At 40.8% G+C, this 15,687-nt stretch overlaps 1 protein-coding gene across 1 annotated transcript in view; it reads right to left on the reverse strand.

The window, feature by feature from the left end:
• Positions 1-15,687, reverse strand: part of LOC124153331 (5'-3' exonuclease PLD3-like) — a 269,542-nt gene that overhangs the window by 132,800 nt on the left and 121,055 nt on the right. The window contains exon 2 of the mRNA XM_046526433.1: positions 8,664-8,785. Within this exon, the coding sequence (XP_046382389.1) occupies positions 8,664-8,785 (122 nt within the window). The remainder of the gene's footprint in view (positions 1-8,663; positions 8,786-15,687) is intronic.

Consider the following 15,687-nt stretch of genomic DNA (forward strand, 5'->3'; position numbering starts at 1 on the left):
CGCGTAAAAGTCCATGAAATTTTTGACAGTCAATAATAATTACACAGATTTGTAAAAAGCTACACAACAGTCTTCTTCCTACAAAGTTTAAATATAAAATAGAAGGGAAAATATGAAAAATAGTGCTGTGCCTCGTCTCAGACCAATTTTAAAAAACGGAAACTAGAAACGGAAATAAATGAAACATAATATGCCTACTCGTATGTGGTTGTCAGGAACTAATAAATCACTGAATCACATTTCTTTAGTTATCACAACACTATAACTTCTGTGTGAGATCACTGTTAAACACAAAAACTGTGGCCAAAATAGGACTTCTGAATTGGTAATGGGTATGTGTTCACATCGGCAGAAAAGGAGAAACTGAAGGGTAACAAAATGTTTTGACCGCTATTTGGACGGGGTTAAAAAGAAGAGCCATGAAAATGTGGCTATTCCCCCAGATAACTTGTAGGGGTAGGGTTGGACCCGTAAAGAGAATGTGAAATGTTTAGATTTTGTGCGAAAATGCAATGCCATGAAATAGCGGCGGACCTGCAATACAACCCGTCCAAAAGGAGGCGGGTGGAGGGTAAAGACCTCATCTATTAACAAGTGTAGCTTCAATTGCAAGTCAGACCACCTCTAGGAAATTAACTCAAGTTGGGTGGTGCTCCAAGTTAAGATAACATAAGGTCCCGACTAAGGACCACTTCCCACGTCCCTAAGGTCCGGCATGTGTTCGGGTGACGGGTCTCTTGCCACTTCGGATTGAAAGAAAGGGAAGCCGGTAGTAGATTTTCCCATTAGCAGTGCATGTAGCCTATCGTATTTACTTCAATATATCACCAAAACGCAATTGAAGTCGTTCTGAGAAGCGATCGAATACAATACAATTAACGCTAAAGACCTGAAAAGGAGGAAACCGGTTGGATTTTTAATGCATACTGTGTGGAATACAACAAAGTTTATTTTTGTGTCCATAATATATATTTTATTAATTAAAATGCTCATTTGCAAACTTTGTTGTATTCCACACAGTATGCATTAAAAACCCAACCGGTTTCCTTCTTTTCAGGTCATTAGCGTTATCGTAAACCTCTAGATAAATACCTGAAAATATCGAAACCGGTTGAGTTTTTTCATTAATACTGTATTGAATACTAAATGGCTTAATTTTGAATTTATAATGTCACCATACCGCGAAGTGAGTTCACAAAGCATTATTTCAAATGTATATATACGTTCGTGATCGTCTATTTCATCGACTGGTGTGGTCCTAAAAGTAAAAATGAGCAAAAATTGGTCTCGATAGGCGATGGAAACTCAACCAGGAAATCCGTAATAATGAGTTGATCTTTAATAAGAAGGAAGCTATCTTTAGAATCGCAATACTAGGAGGGGAGTTTTGGAAATAATAAAAGATTTACTTAAGGTATCGAGACCGAATTCTACAGGTTATCTTTGTGGCGGGCATGCAATCCGAGCGAGCGAGCAGCTGGAGAAATGACTAATATGAAATGACGATTATACCTGTGAAACACTACAGCTGCCCGTTTCTATCACTATTATTTTAGGATAAGGGCCTTATTTTAGCAACTGCTGGATTAGGAGAGGAAAAATGTGATTTAAATGCACGTTTACGGCACTAATCATAACATCTTCTCAACCACAATATCCATCTAATTATTAATAATATATTCACCACGGGAATAAACTGCGTCACGTTTGTATCCTGCCGTTTCATTCTGCCCCCAACCTTGCTGATAAGGGACATGCAAATATCCTCACTTATCGTCAATTATTATCGATAATATACGGGAACATCGTCGACCAACTCCTTCTCCATCATGTTTAGCATGCTTATTCCAACCATTCATACCCCCTTTTCCAGCCAAGGCCAAGCTCAGCATTTCTTCTGTTTTCTTTTTTCGCCTCTTCAATATTCAAGAGGCCTGTTCAGACAATTTCGCTTGCTAAAAAAGACAGAATCCTTCACTTCCATAAGCTTCCAAATTTGTTTACATAAATATCGTCTTTTTCCTTTTCGTCCAAATGATATGCATCGTGGGACACCCCGTCCAGTTGCATCAAAATATTTGCACCGTTTGACCGTGGGACACCGGCTTAACCTATGTGGCCTCTGTTTCAGCGCTAGGCGATGCTTTTTGTCAAGGGCCCTGTGAATTGTTGGTTTCATCCTATTGGATGAAAATTTAGAACCTGCCCTATCCATTTGGACAAAACGGTGTTTTGTACAAATGATAGTACCAAAAGCCAGTTGGATGAAATTTTGACGGTGGGACAGGGTGCGCGTTAGTTGCATTAAATTTTGATGCAAATTTGACCGTGGGATATCGCACAGTGGGCGGAAATCGGAAAAAGCCGGACAAAATTACAAAATGACTTTTTTTGAGTTATAAACTTAAAACTTCGCAGCTAAACTCAAAACTGATTGAAATTTAAGGATATGCAATTCATTCGACAAAGATCCTACCCGATTCTGAGATACACAGAACGTGAGCAACGTTCCATGAAAACGCCCGTCTTCAATTTTCTCTGAAAATCTTCCAAAGTATGTAGAAGGTGAAGTTGTAGGTGGATTCTTGCGGAATAAAAAACCACATAATCTATTGGCATGGTGTTCTTTCTTTAATCTGCGCACGTCGGGAGTTGGATTAGCCGCGACGTGGTAATGTTATTGAAACTGTATGGGTTTTAACGCACAGCATTCACCGTTTTTATGCTTTTATTCAAGACACCGATTCTCAAATGGTCTGTGGTGAAGACAGTGGAAGTATTTTAGCCGAGGTGAGTGCACGTTTCATTGCAGTTCATTTCGTTTTCACTGGATACGATCGAAGACTATGCTTCTTTTAAAAGCGTTCACACTTCGAAAAAGTGACTTGTTTTCCCGGGAATCATACAAAAGACCTACCAGAAAGATACCAGCTGAGACTGTTATACCTTCTGTACTCTCCGATCCCTCACCCCCAGGGTTTTACTGCGAAAACGGACGTTTTATGACACCGCGGAGCTGTGCCTAAGACCGTCTTAACGGGGTATGTCTACGGGAACATCTAATAAGAATATTTGTATAAATTTGTACTATTTAAAATTTTTCTAAAACATCAAGCCTTGTGCCATTACTGAAGGGGTGAAGAAAATTATGGTTGAAAATGACAAGAATGAAAAGTCTGTACCAAATGTTTGGCGAGAAGTGATGTTTCATCCCAATTTCCTGCACTTTCTATGTTCTTTCATTCTGATAATAAAACTTCTGCCTGTTTGACCAATGAAACTCAAGTTGCATGATTCACAATTAACTTTGTAAATGCCGGATTGATGGATGGGTTCTATTTTGTCTTTGTCACGACACAGAACTTCACCGAGAGTGCAAGGGTTGTAGAAAGAAACATAGAATTTATTTTTGGGGAATTTGTTTGCAAGCCTGTTGGAAAGGTCTCCCACAAAAAATGACCGGCACCAATTTTTAGAATTCTCTGTGATGGCGGAAGGGAGCAAAGCTGAGAAATAGCTCGCGTTTTCATCTTTCTCTGAAGGATTTTAGTTTAAGTATTTAAGCTGTAGCCATTTGAAATTGCAACTGATTTCATTGTGGAAAGTTCACAATTGAAATTGACTGCATTTAAAGGTAGATTGACCTATCTATGTAACATTAAATTGAATGTAACATTTTGCGATGCATGAGATCTTATTACGGATTAGCACACTGTTCTTTTTTTCTGCTTTGGAAATAATCAAATCTCCTTCGTTTATCTTGTAATTGATTGATCAAAATCAACTTGTTTGTGATTAATTTTCATACGGTGAGATTTACTTGGATTAGCAAAAGTAATATAATTATATATATCGCACAATTTTGTTTTCCTACATTCTCGCGCCGGAGGGCTACTTTCACGTCGACTCCGTCGAAATTTTTTTACATCAGATGGAAGTTTTTTAACCTTCTAAAAACACATCACTAGTTTTTACTCGTCAGGACATGAGTCCCCAACAACGGAGGAAAATGAGGATTACACCTCGGGAAAATCATTGCTAGGTGACATTTCAGCCACTCAGAGGAAGAATCTCCGGAAAGGCTCGTCAATAGGTCTGTTACAGTTCGAAGTTTGGACTTAAAACTTTATGTTGCATGATCTCTGCCTTCTCTTCGGGTTTCCACCGCGTCCGTTGCCTTTTGGCGAGAACAGTTTCGACAAAAGCCAACGGACGCGGTGGAAACCCGAAGAGAATGCAGAGATAATCTGATCAACGCCGCGAAAATCTTCGAACCTACTTTATGTTGCAAGATTATAATAAATCCTGTATTAGTGTTGAAAATCCGTATTTAAATGAATAACTCGTCATCAAAGACAAAAAAATAGGTTTTGGTTTGTTAAATTGTGTACGAAAAGCAATCAATATCTAATATACATAGAATCAAATGCTTTATAACAATTAATGAATGGACAACTCAAGATTCTAACGCAATAACATATTTTAGCCTACGGATTAGGATTCCCCATGAGGCCTACGAAGCAAATTTTGCTTGCAGTTTCGATTCACAAAACTGCATAATAAGAGGTTTAATTCCGAAAAAGGGGAGGGCGTATAATTTTGAATCGCCATATTTTTCTAGTGCCGCAACAACTTACAATCGGAATATGCCAAAAATACTCCATTCGATATTCCTGTATAAATGCTCACCGCGTAAAATGTATCTTTGGATATTTAGTTTTTCGGCCCCTGGGAGAAGGGATTCATTCATATAATGAGGCAAGAATTTAAGCAATGAGTGAACCCGGGCTCAATTGCAGCCGCTATTTGTTTTACTTTTAAGAACCTCAACTAAATGCTAACGCTTAAAATAAAACTTTCCTCAAACGACAATGCGTCTTGTTATTGACGAGACGACGATTATCACAACTATGATCAGAATAAGGTCTCAAGGAAAGACAAAAACATGCATTAGATGATCCTCTGCCTCATACGTAAGACCCGAAGTAGAAAATGGTAGAGCCGAAAGAAACCTTTCCATTTTCGACGTGGTAACAGAATGGGCCATTACTCATCCCGCTATCGAGCAAACAAATCAAGGTCACCGACCACCCCTATTCCCAAAAATGCTACTGCTGATCCATACCTCTTTGTGTTCGTTTGAAGCTGCGCGCTTAAGAATTCATTACCAAATACTTTTAAGCTTTAGTTACCAACTGTGGTGAAGAGGCTATGACCGTTAGCGAAAGGCAAACAGTGCATTGTTTTTCAGTGTAGGGATCCTATCTCGCATTCCTATTTTATTGTAATATTCCGGCACTTGGTGTTGTAAATAACATTTACACTTCACCAAAGTGAGGTATTTCATAACTGAAGTTCTGAAGCACACCACTCGAAATGTATTTCATTCTATATGTTGATTGTTCAATGAAGCGATGAACATCAATAAGATTTATAAGTCTCTTGAAGGGAAAAAATCTTCCCTCACGGAAAATCTCTTCCTCGTCAAAACAACAGCTCACCTCGCCAACCTATCTGATGGCAAAACGATATCCTTGGGAGGCGGAAGCTTTCAGCGTGGACCCAGGCCAGAAAGGAAAGCCTGACGAGGTGCGTTCATTAAAAATTCATAACTCCCCTTGTAATCGAGATAAAGTTACAATTCTTTCACCAAAAATAAATTTATAGCTTTGTTCAAATTTCATACGCAGCATATATGGACCTATATCGTAAGATACGAAAGTTAGCAGGCGATTGATTTTTACCCTGCAAAATTCCATATTTTTCGTCCGAAAGATATATAAACACACATAACAACGTTGAAACTAGGTTATGAACAAATTAAAGTTTACCAGTATGGAAAAAAATGTACTATAAACATTTCCTGCAAGTTTCAACTTTATACTAAGAACAGTCTGCCGGAAAATGGATTAGGAATATAAACTCGGAAAAGTCAAGTAACTAGCCGAAATTCGATAAAATATTTTTTATAACAATTGTTATAAACAAAATCGAATAATTAATGTCTCCAATTAACGTAGCAACCCTTTCTGCTTCAGAATATATTTTTAGACTTGTGGAACGAGCAAATTAAAAAAATTGCCAAAATTCTTCTAGTGACATCTGGTTAATCGCTCTAGAACTACACCAAAAACGTATACGATTTTTGTACGTGTGGTGAGCTCTCTATATATGCTTACTCTATGCTGTCATGTTTAAAACTTGACTAACAAAAAAGTTATTAGCGATTAAAGCGTATCCAAGGAGATTGGTATCGATATAACTCGCACGTGAATCGATCGAGCGGAATGGCAATCATTGAAAAAGTTGACTATTTTAATGATGCTATTACCCTTAAAATTTCATTCATCTAGCTGAAATGGTTGCTAAGATATTTAAGGTTGTATGCTCCACAAAAAAATTGCGACAATGATTTTTCGCGTGCAGGACATTTTTCGGAATTTAATTATTAATTAACCAAGAGGGATACGGAGAAAGTGAGCTCAAACGTAAGGGTTCGAAGAACCCTTTACGGTTTTTCTAGGAGATTCCAAATTTTCACATGGCACATGTCTCAACGCCGAAATCCAAGATTGAAAATTCGACCACCTCTACAATGGAAAGTCGAAATCGTTTATTCCTCGGAATTGTTTCGACATATGAAAATTCCGAGATAGCCAAAAAATCAACTAAAAAATCTAGTATGTTGCGTTTCAAGGAATTTGTCCTGCGATGATTGCAAGTTGGTCAAAAAAATTCTTTACGTAGTGCCATAAGAAAAGCATGGGGCACTTTCAAAAAATCATAAAAAATAGTAAATATCAAATCATCGCAATGACAACCACACCAAAAAATCAATCAAAAAATCTAGTTTATGTCAAGGGAATGTCATGTTCCTCACATATTTAAAAATACATTAAAAAAGTGAAAAAGGTTTAGTCCCATAAGGCTCCCATGTTAATTCAAGTCGATATATCTCGAAAATTAATCGACTTTTTAAAGATTTCAGATTTTTCCTCCCGATGAATTTTTTTTTACTTTTACGTCCAATAAGCCAAATATCCACACCTATCACAGTTTGGGCTACTAATTTGTATCAATCACCCAATCAGTGAATCAAATCGTAGCTATATAGGAGACCGTTTGACTGTCAGACCACAGTGCCCACCCCGAGAAAAATCCTGGATCCGCCCTTGTACACCATTAGAAAGAAAAAAAATAAGTACACATACTTATTATTGCATTCGAATGTCGTTTTCCACTTGATTTCCGGTAAATTTTGAAAAAAAAACATTCATATATTACTGCCCCTCTCGTCACTCTACCTACTTCCCTGGCGCTCATGCCCCTCAGGATATCTTGGAGGACTTGCAGGGGTGCCGACTTACAGAAAATATTGGGGGGGGGGGCAAACGGGGCATCTTGCCGCGGGAAATTTTATAAGTAGCGAGTTCTAAGTTTTTAAGCATTTTAGAAGAGTCTTATGACCAACATTAGAACCCTGATAACTCGAATCTCCATATCCGGACAATCTGGGGAAAATCGGAAAGCCTGACACATTTTTTCCTCACACGCATAACGAATTTTTGAGGGGGCTCGGGCCCCTCAGGCCCCATGGAGTCGGCGTCACTGAGGACTTGTACCCCATTCCACAAATCCACCTCCCGGATCTTCCCTTCTACTCCTCGGATCACCAATGAGAGACCACCTCATCTGAGCACCATTTTCAAAAGCCACCCGCCCTCTTCAAAAATCGCAGTCAGTCACCACCATCCCACCCTCACCTTGCTACCGTCCCAGATGCAAAACCTGTAATATATTCTCCCCACCGCCCGCCTCTATCCTCCCCAAACTTAAACGCCTCCCGATCTTCCCCTCCACTACTTTTACGTCCACCAATATCATATACCTCCTTCATTGCAACTTCTGCTCCGCTTTCTATGTAGTCCAATGCACCACCCCCCTCAACCTCAGAATTAATAATCACCGCGCCTCCTGCTGTCCATCATCCCCCCACGCATCTCTCCCCGTACCCACACATTGTTTGTCGCACGACTCCCCCTTCAATGCATGCTTCAGAGTATCAGTTATTGCCTCCCTCTGACTCCGCCCTCAACCTCCACACCTTCGTGCTTTTGGCGTCTACAAGCTCCCTCGGGTCGAATGCCAATCACCCCTCCTCTCTCCTTTTCCATCGCTCCTGCTTCCTGCACTCTCAACCAACACTCACACTTCAACGGAGTCGGAAATTCTTTCTCTTCAAGCGTATCTACGTTTTAACTTGACACATAGCTACATGGAAATTAAAAGTACACTAATTTGAAATCGTAGTCCTCAAATAGAACTATTTTATGGAACTTTGAAAAATTCGGCCTCAAACACTGGGCAGCGTATCATGCACACTTCTATCATTGCAGAGTACGTTATTCAGCGTTTACCTGGTGACTGGAAAGTGCATTCAAAAATGCAAAATGTTTAGGCCTATTGGAAGACTCCGATCGAAATCGTAAGGCTGATGGCCTGGCTCAATACGGCATCTATCCACTGACTAACACAGACTGCAGCATCGCAGCATCTACAGCAGCGAAAGCAGCATTGGTGTTGTAGCGGCGCGTATCATTTCGGAGTGCGATTCGGCCCTCCTTAGCAGTGAGTGAGTTGTGCTGAGGCTGAGGAGTGCTCACCGAGACGAAAGAGGACGTCGCTCTGCGGCTGCTGGTCCTGGTCCGCTGGCTGCCGCCCGCCTCCTCCCGCCTCCAGCCGCCCCCGCCGCCGCCGACCGTCCGCCCGCTATCCGACACCTCCGCTGCGAACGATCAAAACACACGGATCAAGTCCCGACCGTCAGATGAAGAGCCCACCGCACCCACGCAACTTGCGTCGCGTTTGCGGGGGAACGCAATATCTGGAATGGCTACCCAAATGGCAAATAGCTATCGGGGTGGAATGGATACGCGCAATTTTTAACTTCGCTCAAGGCGCGAAGAAAATCAATGGGAAGCGAGGAAATGGGCATTATTTAATGAGAAGACGAAGCGAAAAATCAGCAGAGATAAAATCATTCGCTTTGACTGGGATTCGAACCCGGATCCTCCGATTTCCGGTCGAGTGCTTTAGCCAGGTAAGCTACTGTCCACAAATATCCACCGGGACCAATGACGCCTCCGTAGTTTAAAGCACTCGTCCGGAAATCGGGGAATCCGGATTCGAATCCCGGTCAAGGCGAATGATTTTCTTCTCTGGAAATTTTAGCACAATATGTGAATTTCGGGTGACTAAGTAAAGATATCACCGCGGCTAATCACTCCCGGTATACTTAAACTAGGAAATATGAAGCCACAAAATACCCTTTGAGGTCAATAATCAATGGGAAATGGAATTTTAATGTAAAACGATACAGATTTTCACCTTTCTCCAAAGTAGATTTTCTGCACTGATAAAGAGGAAAAATTCTTTCGAAAAAGGTACGGAACTTATAAAAAGAAACATAAAGCGGGTAAATCACCGACATAAATATGTATATCGACATATTCCTCCAAGAGGGTTCCAATTTTTTTCTCATCTCTAAATCTGTTGTCTGACGAACTCGGATGAGCGGGACTCCAGTGGACGGGATGGATGGAGAGAGAGTTTGAGGGCTCAGGGGAGCCCTTCGAGGAGACAACACACCGGGGCCGGGAACCAAGCCAGTGGCTTATACGCCCTGACATCGGGGAGGGGAAGGAAGGGAATGAAAAAGGATAGAGGCGCCGCCGCGAAGGGAGCCCGCCGACGCCTCTGGGAAGGGATAGGAGCGGAAGGGACGGGACGAGGGAAAAACACCCCAACGCTATGGAAGCGAAGGGGGCCCTACTATTAGCGAAACCAAGCATAAGCAATTAATGTTCTAGCGATCCTAGTGGATTTTCCTATGAGGAGGAAAAACCCATCGATCGAATCGCTAGATGGATGGATGGAGAGAGTGGAAAAGATTAGCACGAGACACTCCTTTAAAAAAAATGTCTGTCATGTGAGCGATTGGCAAGCGTGAGTCCATTTTGAGGGCGCCTCTTCAATATTATTGAGTTTTCCTTCACTGAACCTGAACCACACACTGAACCACCAATTGGTCACGACGGGAAGTGAGTCACAGAAGGAAAAATAAAGTTCAATAAGGCGACTCTTCCGATAGATTGTGAAGAAAATTCTTCCGATATTAGATTAATGACCAATCGATGAGACTTCCGCAGCACAATGGGCTAAAATCGAAAAAAGCTGGCCAAAAATCGCTGTAGTCCTAAGTATTGCTAAATTAATGAAAATTTTTGCGAATTGTGTATTGCAAGTATGCAATGAAAAATTTTAAAATGACGTTAAAAAAATTATAAAAAAATTAACATCAGTTTTACATGCTCTGAAAATTCTAAAACGATGATTTACTAGACCGGGTGCGAAATGAAAAAGTCGACATTTGGATGTTTGGCCAGCTTTTTTCGATTTCAGCCCACTGTGCGTCGCCAAGTAGCTACGTTAATGGAACAGATTTCTAGTTACCTCGAGTCCACCTTGATTTATATTTCTAACCGATGGGAAATATGGAGAGCAGCGTTACCTGAATTACGAATAAAAAAGGGCGAAAGGTGCCCAACTATGCGCTGCGCGATTTCAGAGCATTGCAATCTCAGACAAATTTCCAGTTGAAAATTAAAGATTAAGGCGTGGTACCTCAAAACAGATTCAAATTAACTTCGGCCAATTTATTCCAAATAATTGATCACACATTCTGCTATTTTGATATATGAGGGATAGAAAGACGTTATTTCGAACATAAATTTCAATTTTATAAAATCAAAATTTAGTGACGTAATTTAGTCATTAATTTTTCGTTATCTTGTAATTCTAGGTAAGCAAAGAAGTTTATAATTAACGCTAACAATCAGATAAGCTTTTCTAACCGTTGTAAGATCAAGTAAGCGTCGAAAGGTAAAATGGTTTTTCCATGAGAAGAAACAGAGACAATGGAGTCATAATCTCATTTTCCTATTACCCTTGTCACATCGGATCATTATTTACACCTTAAAAAACAATTTTTATTAAAGAGCAATGGAGAAGAAGATATATCATGAAACTTGATGTTGCCTCGCGGAAGCGAAGACTTTATCAACAAGAAAAATAATGAGCCTAATGCTTTAAATATGTTACACATAGCTAATCCATCCCTAAGGAAATATCAGCACTTAGGCAAGATTTCATTCAGATGATGGCCATTTTACCAGTATTCACGTAAAAAATAATAATTTCCTATGGTTTAAGCATTATTGATAGAAATTAGTTGATCTACAATCGCGATCCTTTTCGCGCCGAGCTCCTTCGCGGGAAGTTCCTTTTGGCTCTACGAAAGGTTTGAGATTTTCTTTTTCACCCCGTGCGGAGTTTTTTTTCGGCTTGGGACTGACCAGGTAGTCGCTTCCTCCCCTTGATGACCTTTCCTAGCGGGGTCCCTCGGCAACTGGGCAAATATAATCCTCGACCCTTTTCCCCGAAGGCAGCCCATCCCGGCGTACTTTTGCGGTCAGTTTATTGTTGCCAGTACAATTTTAATTTTTTTAATTGTTACTGTTGCATTAAATGTCAGTTCATCAATGTATTCCTTTTATTTTGCAATGCCTGTAGAACTTGTAAACGAAGTTCTACGGTTATTTTTAGGGTTTTCAGCAAAACGGCACTATATCATAGCCAAATGAGCTTTTCCGAGAAGAGTGAGGTTATCATCTTCCACGTACATATATCAGTATGAGAATACTTACACGAATGAGAGTACTTACAATATGAGAGTAATTACCTGGGTAGAGCAGTTCTTATTCCTGCAATGGTATGGAATGCTTCTCACAACATGTGTCTACGTAAAACATTCCCTATTGGTACATTAACTTTACGAATTTTTAGGATATGCATTAATCAGTATTTATAGCGAAATTCGTTTATAATACCTTTGTATTCAAAGGTTGGTAAGAGGTTATTAAAAATAGCCGCTGTAATTTTGGCTGACGACAAAGAACTGAGGGAATCAAATTTTATTACATTACGAGGGCTTTTTTCATAGACGTAAAATCGGATATTCTATCGAATTTCACCGCAAATGTACACTTAGAATGAAGCTAACAGAGTAACGTATACTTTTAGATGTAAATCATTACAATATCGCTCCTATAAACTTGCTAGTAAGTTATAAAAATAACAATTAAACATCTAACCTTAGCGTCTCCAAAAATTGTTCTAGGTGATGATCAACTCCGTTAATATGAACGCTAGAATTCCGTTTAAAATTTAGAACCAATCAGCAGAACATACAGAATGTAATTACTCGCATTGATTTTCAAAAAATGCAACATTTACGTTTTTAGTTATTCCACCTTATAAACAAATAAGTGACCATGAGCACCTTCCTTGAGTGGGACACTGAGAGCCGGAATGGGCCGAGATAATCCCCACGCGGACAATAGGAAAGGGTCGAACCTCTCACGCTGAGGGACCCTAATGGCGGTTGGGACCCACTTGGCATGCTTGACCGCGAAACCGTGATAACACGGCCTTTGCCCTTTTGCTTCGAAAAATTCCAGCCGTGAAAAGCCGGCCTTCCTCCTTTAGCATCAGAAAATTCAGGCCGTGAAATCACGCCCTGCGTAGGGAAGAGGTTAAAATTCGACAAAATTTGTATTCAGATAGTAATTGAACACATACACATTTGGCGGCAAAGATTACACATTCAACTTAAACAGCATCAAGACGAATACTTTGTCGAAGAAACCAATAGCGCAAAACTAATTGTCTTATAGGAAAATCGGGGCAAAATCATATCTGTATTATTAAATACGTCTGACACAGCCCCGAAATAGCATAATAATGGGTGCCGAGAAAAGTGGATTCCAGAGTCCTCTAGATTGCTCTCTCAACACTACTCTCTCATCATGTCGAGTCGTCGCATAGGCTTCCACTATGGGAAGCACGACGTCCGCCATTGTTAGTCCTAGCAGCCCATTTACCCGTAAGGAGATGTGGGCAGATTTCATCGTTTATTTGGTACGCAAAGAATGCTGGTAAATTTCGGATAGTTGATATTAATTCCCGAAACCTTGGGTAACATCCCAGTGGGGAAAGTTTGTGCAGAATTAAGTTTGAATTACTTCAAAGTATGTGCATAGTTGAATTAATTCAGAATGAATGTGCATAGAACGTGCTTAGAACATGCAAAGATCGTTTTACGCTGCACTAACTTTGAACATGTGCAAGGTGAACGTTCTCAGCACATTCTTTGAACTAAATTAGGGAACTAATTCAAAGATTGTTCATTTTGTACATTATTTCACTGATGTCCGCGGGTTGTACGTGAGATCGTACGATCTCAGATGCCAACGGATTCTACAGAACACCTCCCAATTCACATGGAGTTCGAAGATTGTTTCATATTTTCCCCGTAAATGTCTACACAAGGTGCGAGCGATAGTCACTTGATTACTCAAGCCTTTATATTATTTAAAATTCACGGAAATTCTGAATTTTAAAAATTTGGCACGAAAAGCAATAAGCTAGGTTTTATAATAGGGAAAAAAACTTTCTTCTTATTTAACACAATAATAAAAAAATTCTGTGAGTCTACACCAGGCGAAGCTGATGGAAGGGAACATATGGAGTTGGGGTAGATGCTCGCCCTTCTGTATCGAGTCGATAAGAGACTATAAGGGCAGCGTTAGGACTTGCGAATTGGTTAGCTGACTTATAATGTAGCCAACTATTTGTGTATATCCTTAATGCATGTTTCTGAGTTTTCCTAGTATTTCTAACAGCATGCTTTGCGCGATCTATCTTCATAAGCAGATTGCCTTCATTAGTAGTTGGCAAGTTGTACCTTTGAATGAATGAGGAAGAAAAGTTTGTAAAAATGTGTAACATTTTTATGGCGGTGTGGTTAGCATGTGAGAATCCCCTTGCATGTTGATGATTGATCATCCCCTGCCAAACATCCTAGAGGTGGCTCATAGCCCCGTCGCCACTCCGGTCGCCAATGGCTACCCATATTGGTAACGCTGCGTTGTAGCATACGGAGCTTATAACACTAGGTCGCCAGTCTCCCGTTGCCACTCTGTAAGTACACATCGCTGGGCAATGAGAAAAAAAAGCTCTTGCTGCTGAACTGGTTACTAAGTTAGGCAGCCAGTGCGACGTCAGCTAATGTCGCTGGCTACCTCGTCTAATAAGAGCCAAAATGTATATGTTGCGATTGAACGGCTCTGCAGAGCTTACGGGTGAAAGTAACAAGAGTTCGGGGTTGGGGAAGGAGGGGAGGAGAATGAAGACGGGAGAATCTCAAGTTTGTAAAGAAATAATTACGTTCGCGGAAGCTTACCTAAGGAGTTGTTTTAGCGGCTTCAACTGACACCACCTACTCTGAATTGCAACTCCGTCACTCTTTCGTGAACTCGTGGTGAATGCAGTTGTGAGCTGAGAAGGGACCCCAGGAACTGGAGTGGAAGAGGCAGCTATCAATTGCGACCACTAACGCCGATTTATTCTAGGTGAGTACGTAGTATTTACCATATTACTAAATTTGTTTCATTAGTTAATATTATTATTATTATTATTAGAATTTTTGGTTCTCAGATTAGATGTATGAATTTTGCGAGACTCTACACATAAGCTCACTTGTTGCATATTCGGTTTGTGGTGATCGGAGGATACTCTGCGTGGCGGGAAAGGAGGCGTGACGCTACTTTTCCCGCCCTAGGGTGCGGGGGTCCAAGGTGCATTTCCGAGAATTTGGACCATGCACTGGGGTACACTCCCCTTTCCCGCTGCGACCCCTTCCCCCTCACGCACACCCCCGGGAAGTGGACATATAGGGCAGAAATTCTGTCCCGCGTGGACAGTTTTTCTTGGCAGTACAGTGAGTGCGTTAATGCTGGTGCCTGGGTTGGACGAGTTCGTCGTTCGAGGACTTCTGCGATTCTCCATCCGGGGACACTTCGGGACCTTGACGCGGGAGCTGCGGTAGTTCTCGAACAACAACTCGTGTGGGAATCGAACCGGGTACGACCAAGTCCACGACCATCAGCACCGCCTCTCCCTACTCGCCGCCACGTAAGTTCTATACCCAAGCATTCCACCTCCGTGCGCGCCAGCCTCAAATCCCCCCCGTGAAAGTGTACGAACGGAATAACAGCGAACAATAAAAGCTGTGTTAGTTACTCCCAATGAGCATTTGATTCGCTCTCCATTCGGGACCTTATCCAGGCAGAAGACCTACTAGTAGGTAGCAGTGTCGTCCCGTCGCGATATTTTGGTGTCAGGTGAAAAATTAATTTATCCAAAATTCATTTTACTTTTCGGGGGCTTACTTTGCAGTGAATAATCTAAAGGACATTTACTCCGATTTTTTTTGTTATTTTCGTTATTTTATTTTATTTTTGTGTGTGTTTTTAACACTTGCACCATCACGGCAAGGCAAAAATGACCCGCCACTGGCATTTCCATGGACGTACAGACAGGCAGAGCCAATGAGGGAAGAGGTCAAATGAAGAAACCCTTTAAAAATTTAATTTTTAAGCTTCAACATATGCGTGCTTTGCCTATTGCTGTGGAATAATTTTTATGTGGAAACAATTAGTATATATGTGTATTCTTTTCATACTTTGTGTCATCATCATCAATCATTCCTCAATTACTTTTATTCGC

The sequence above is a fragment of the Ischnura elegans genome, chromosome 2 (assembly GCF_921293095.1).
Source record: "Ischnura elegans chromosome 2, ioIscEleg1.1, whole genome shotgun sequence".
NCBI lineage: Eukaryota > Metazoa > Arthropoda > Insecta > Odonata > Coenagrionidae > Ischnura > Ischnura elegans.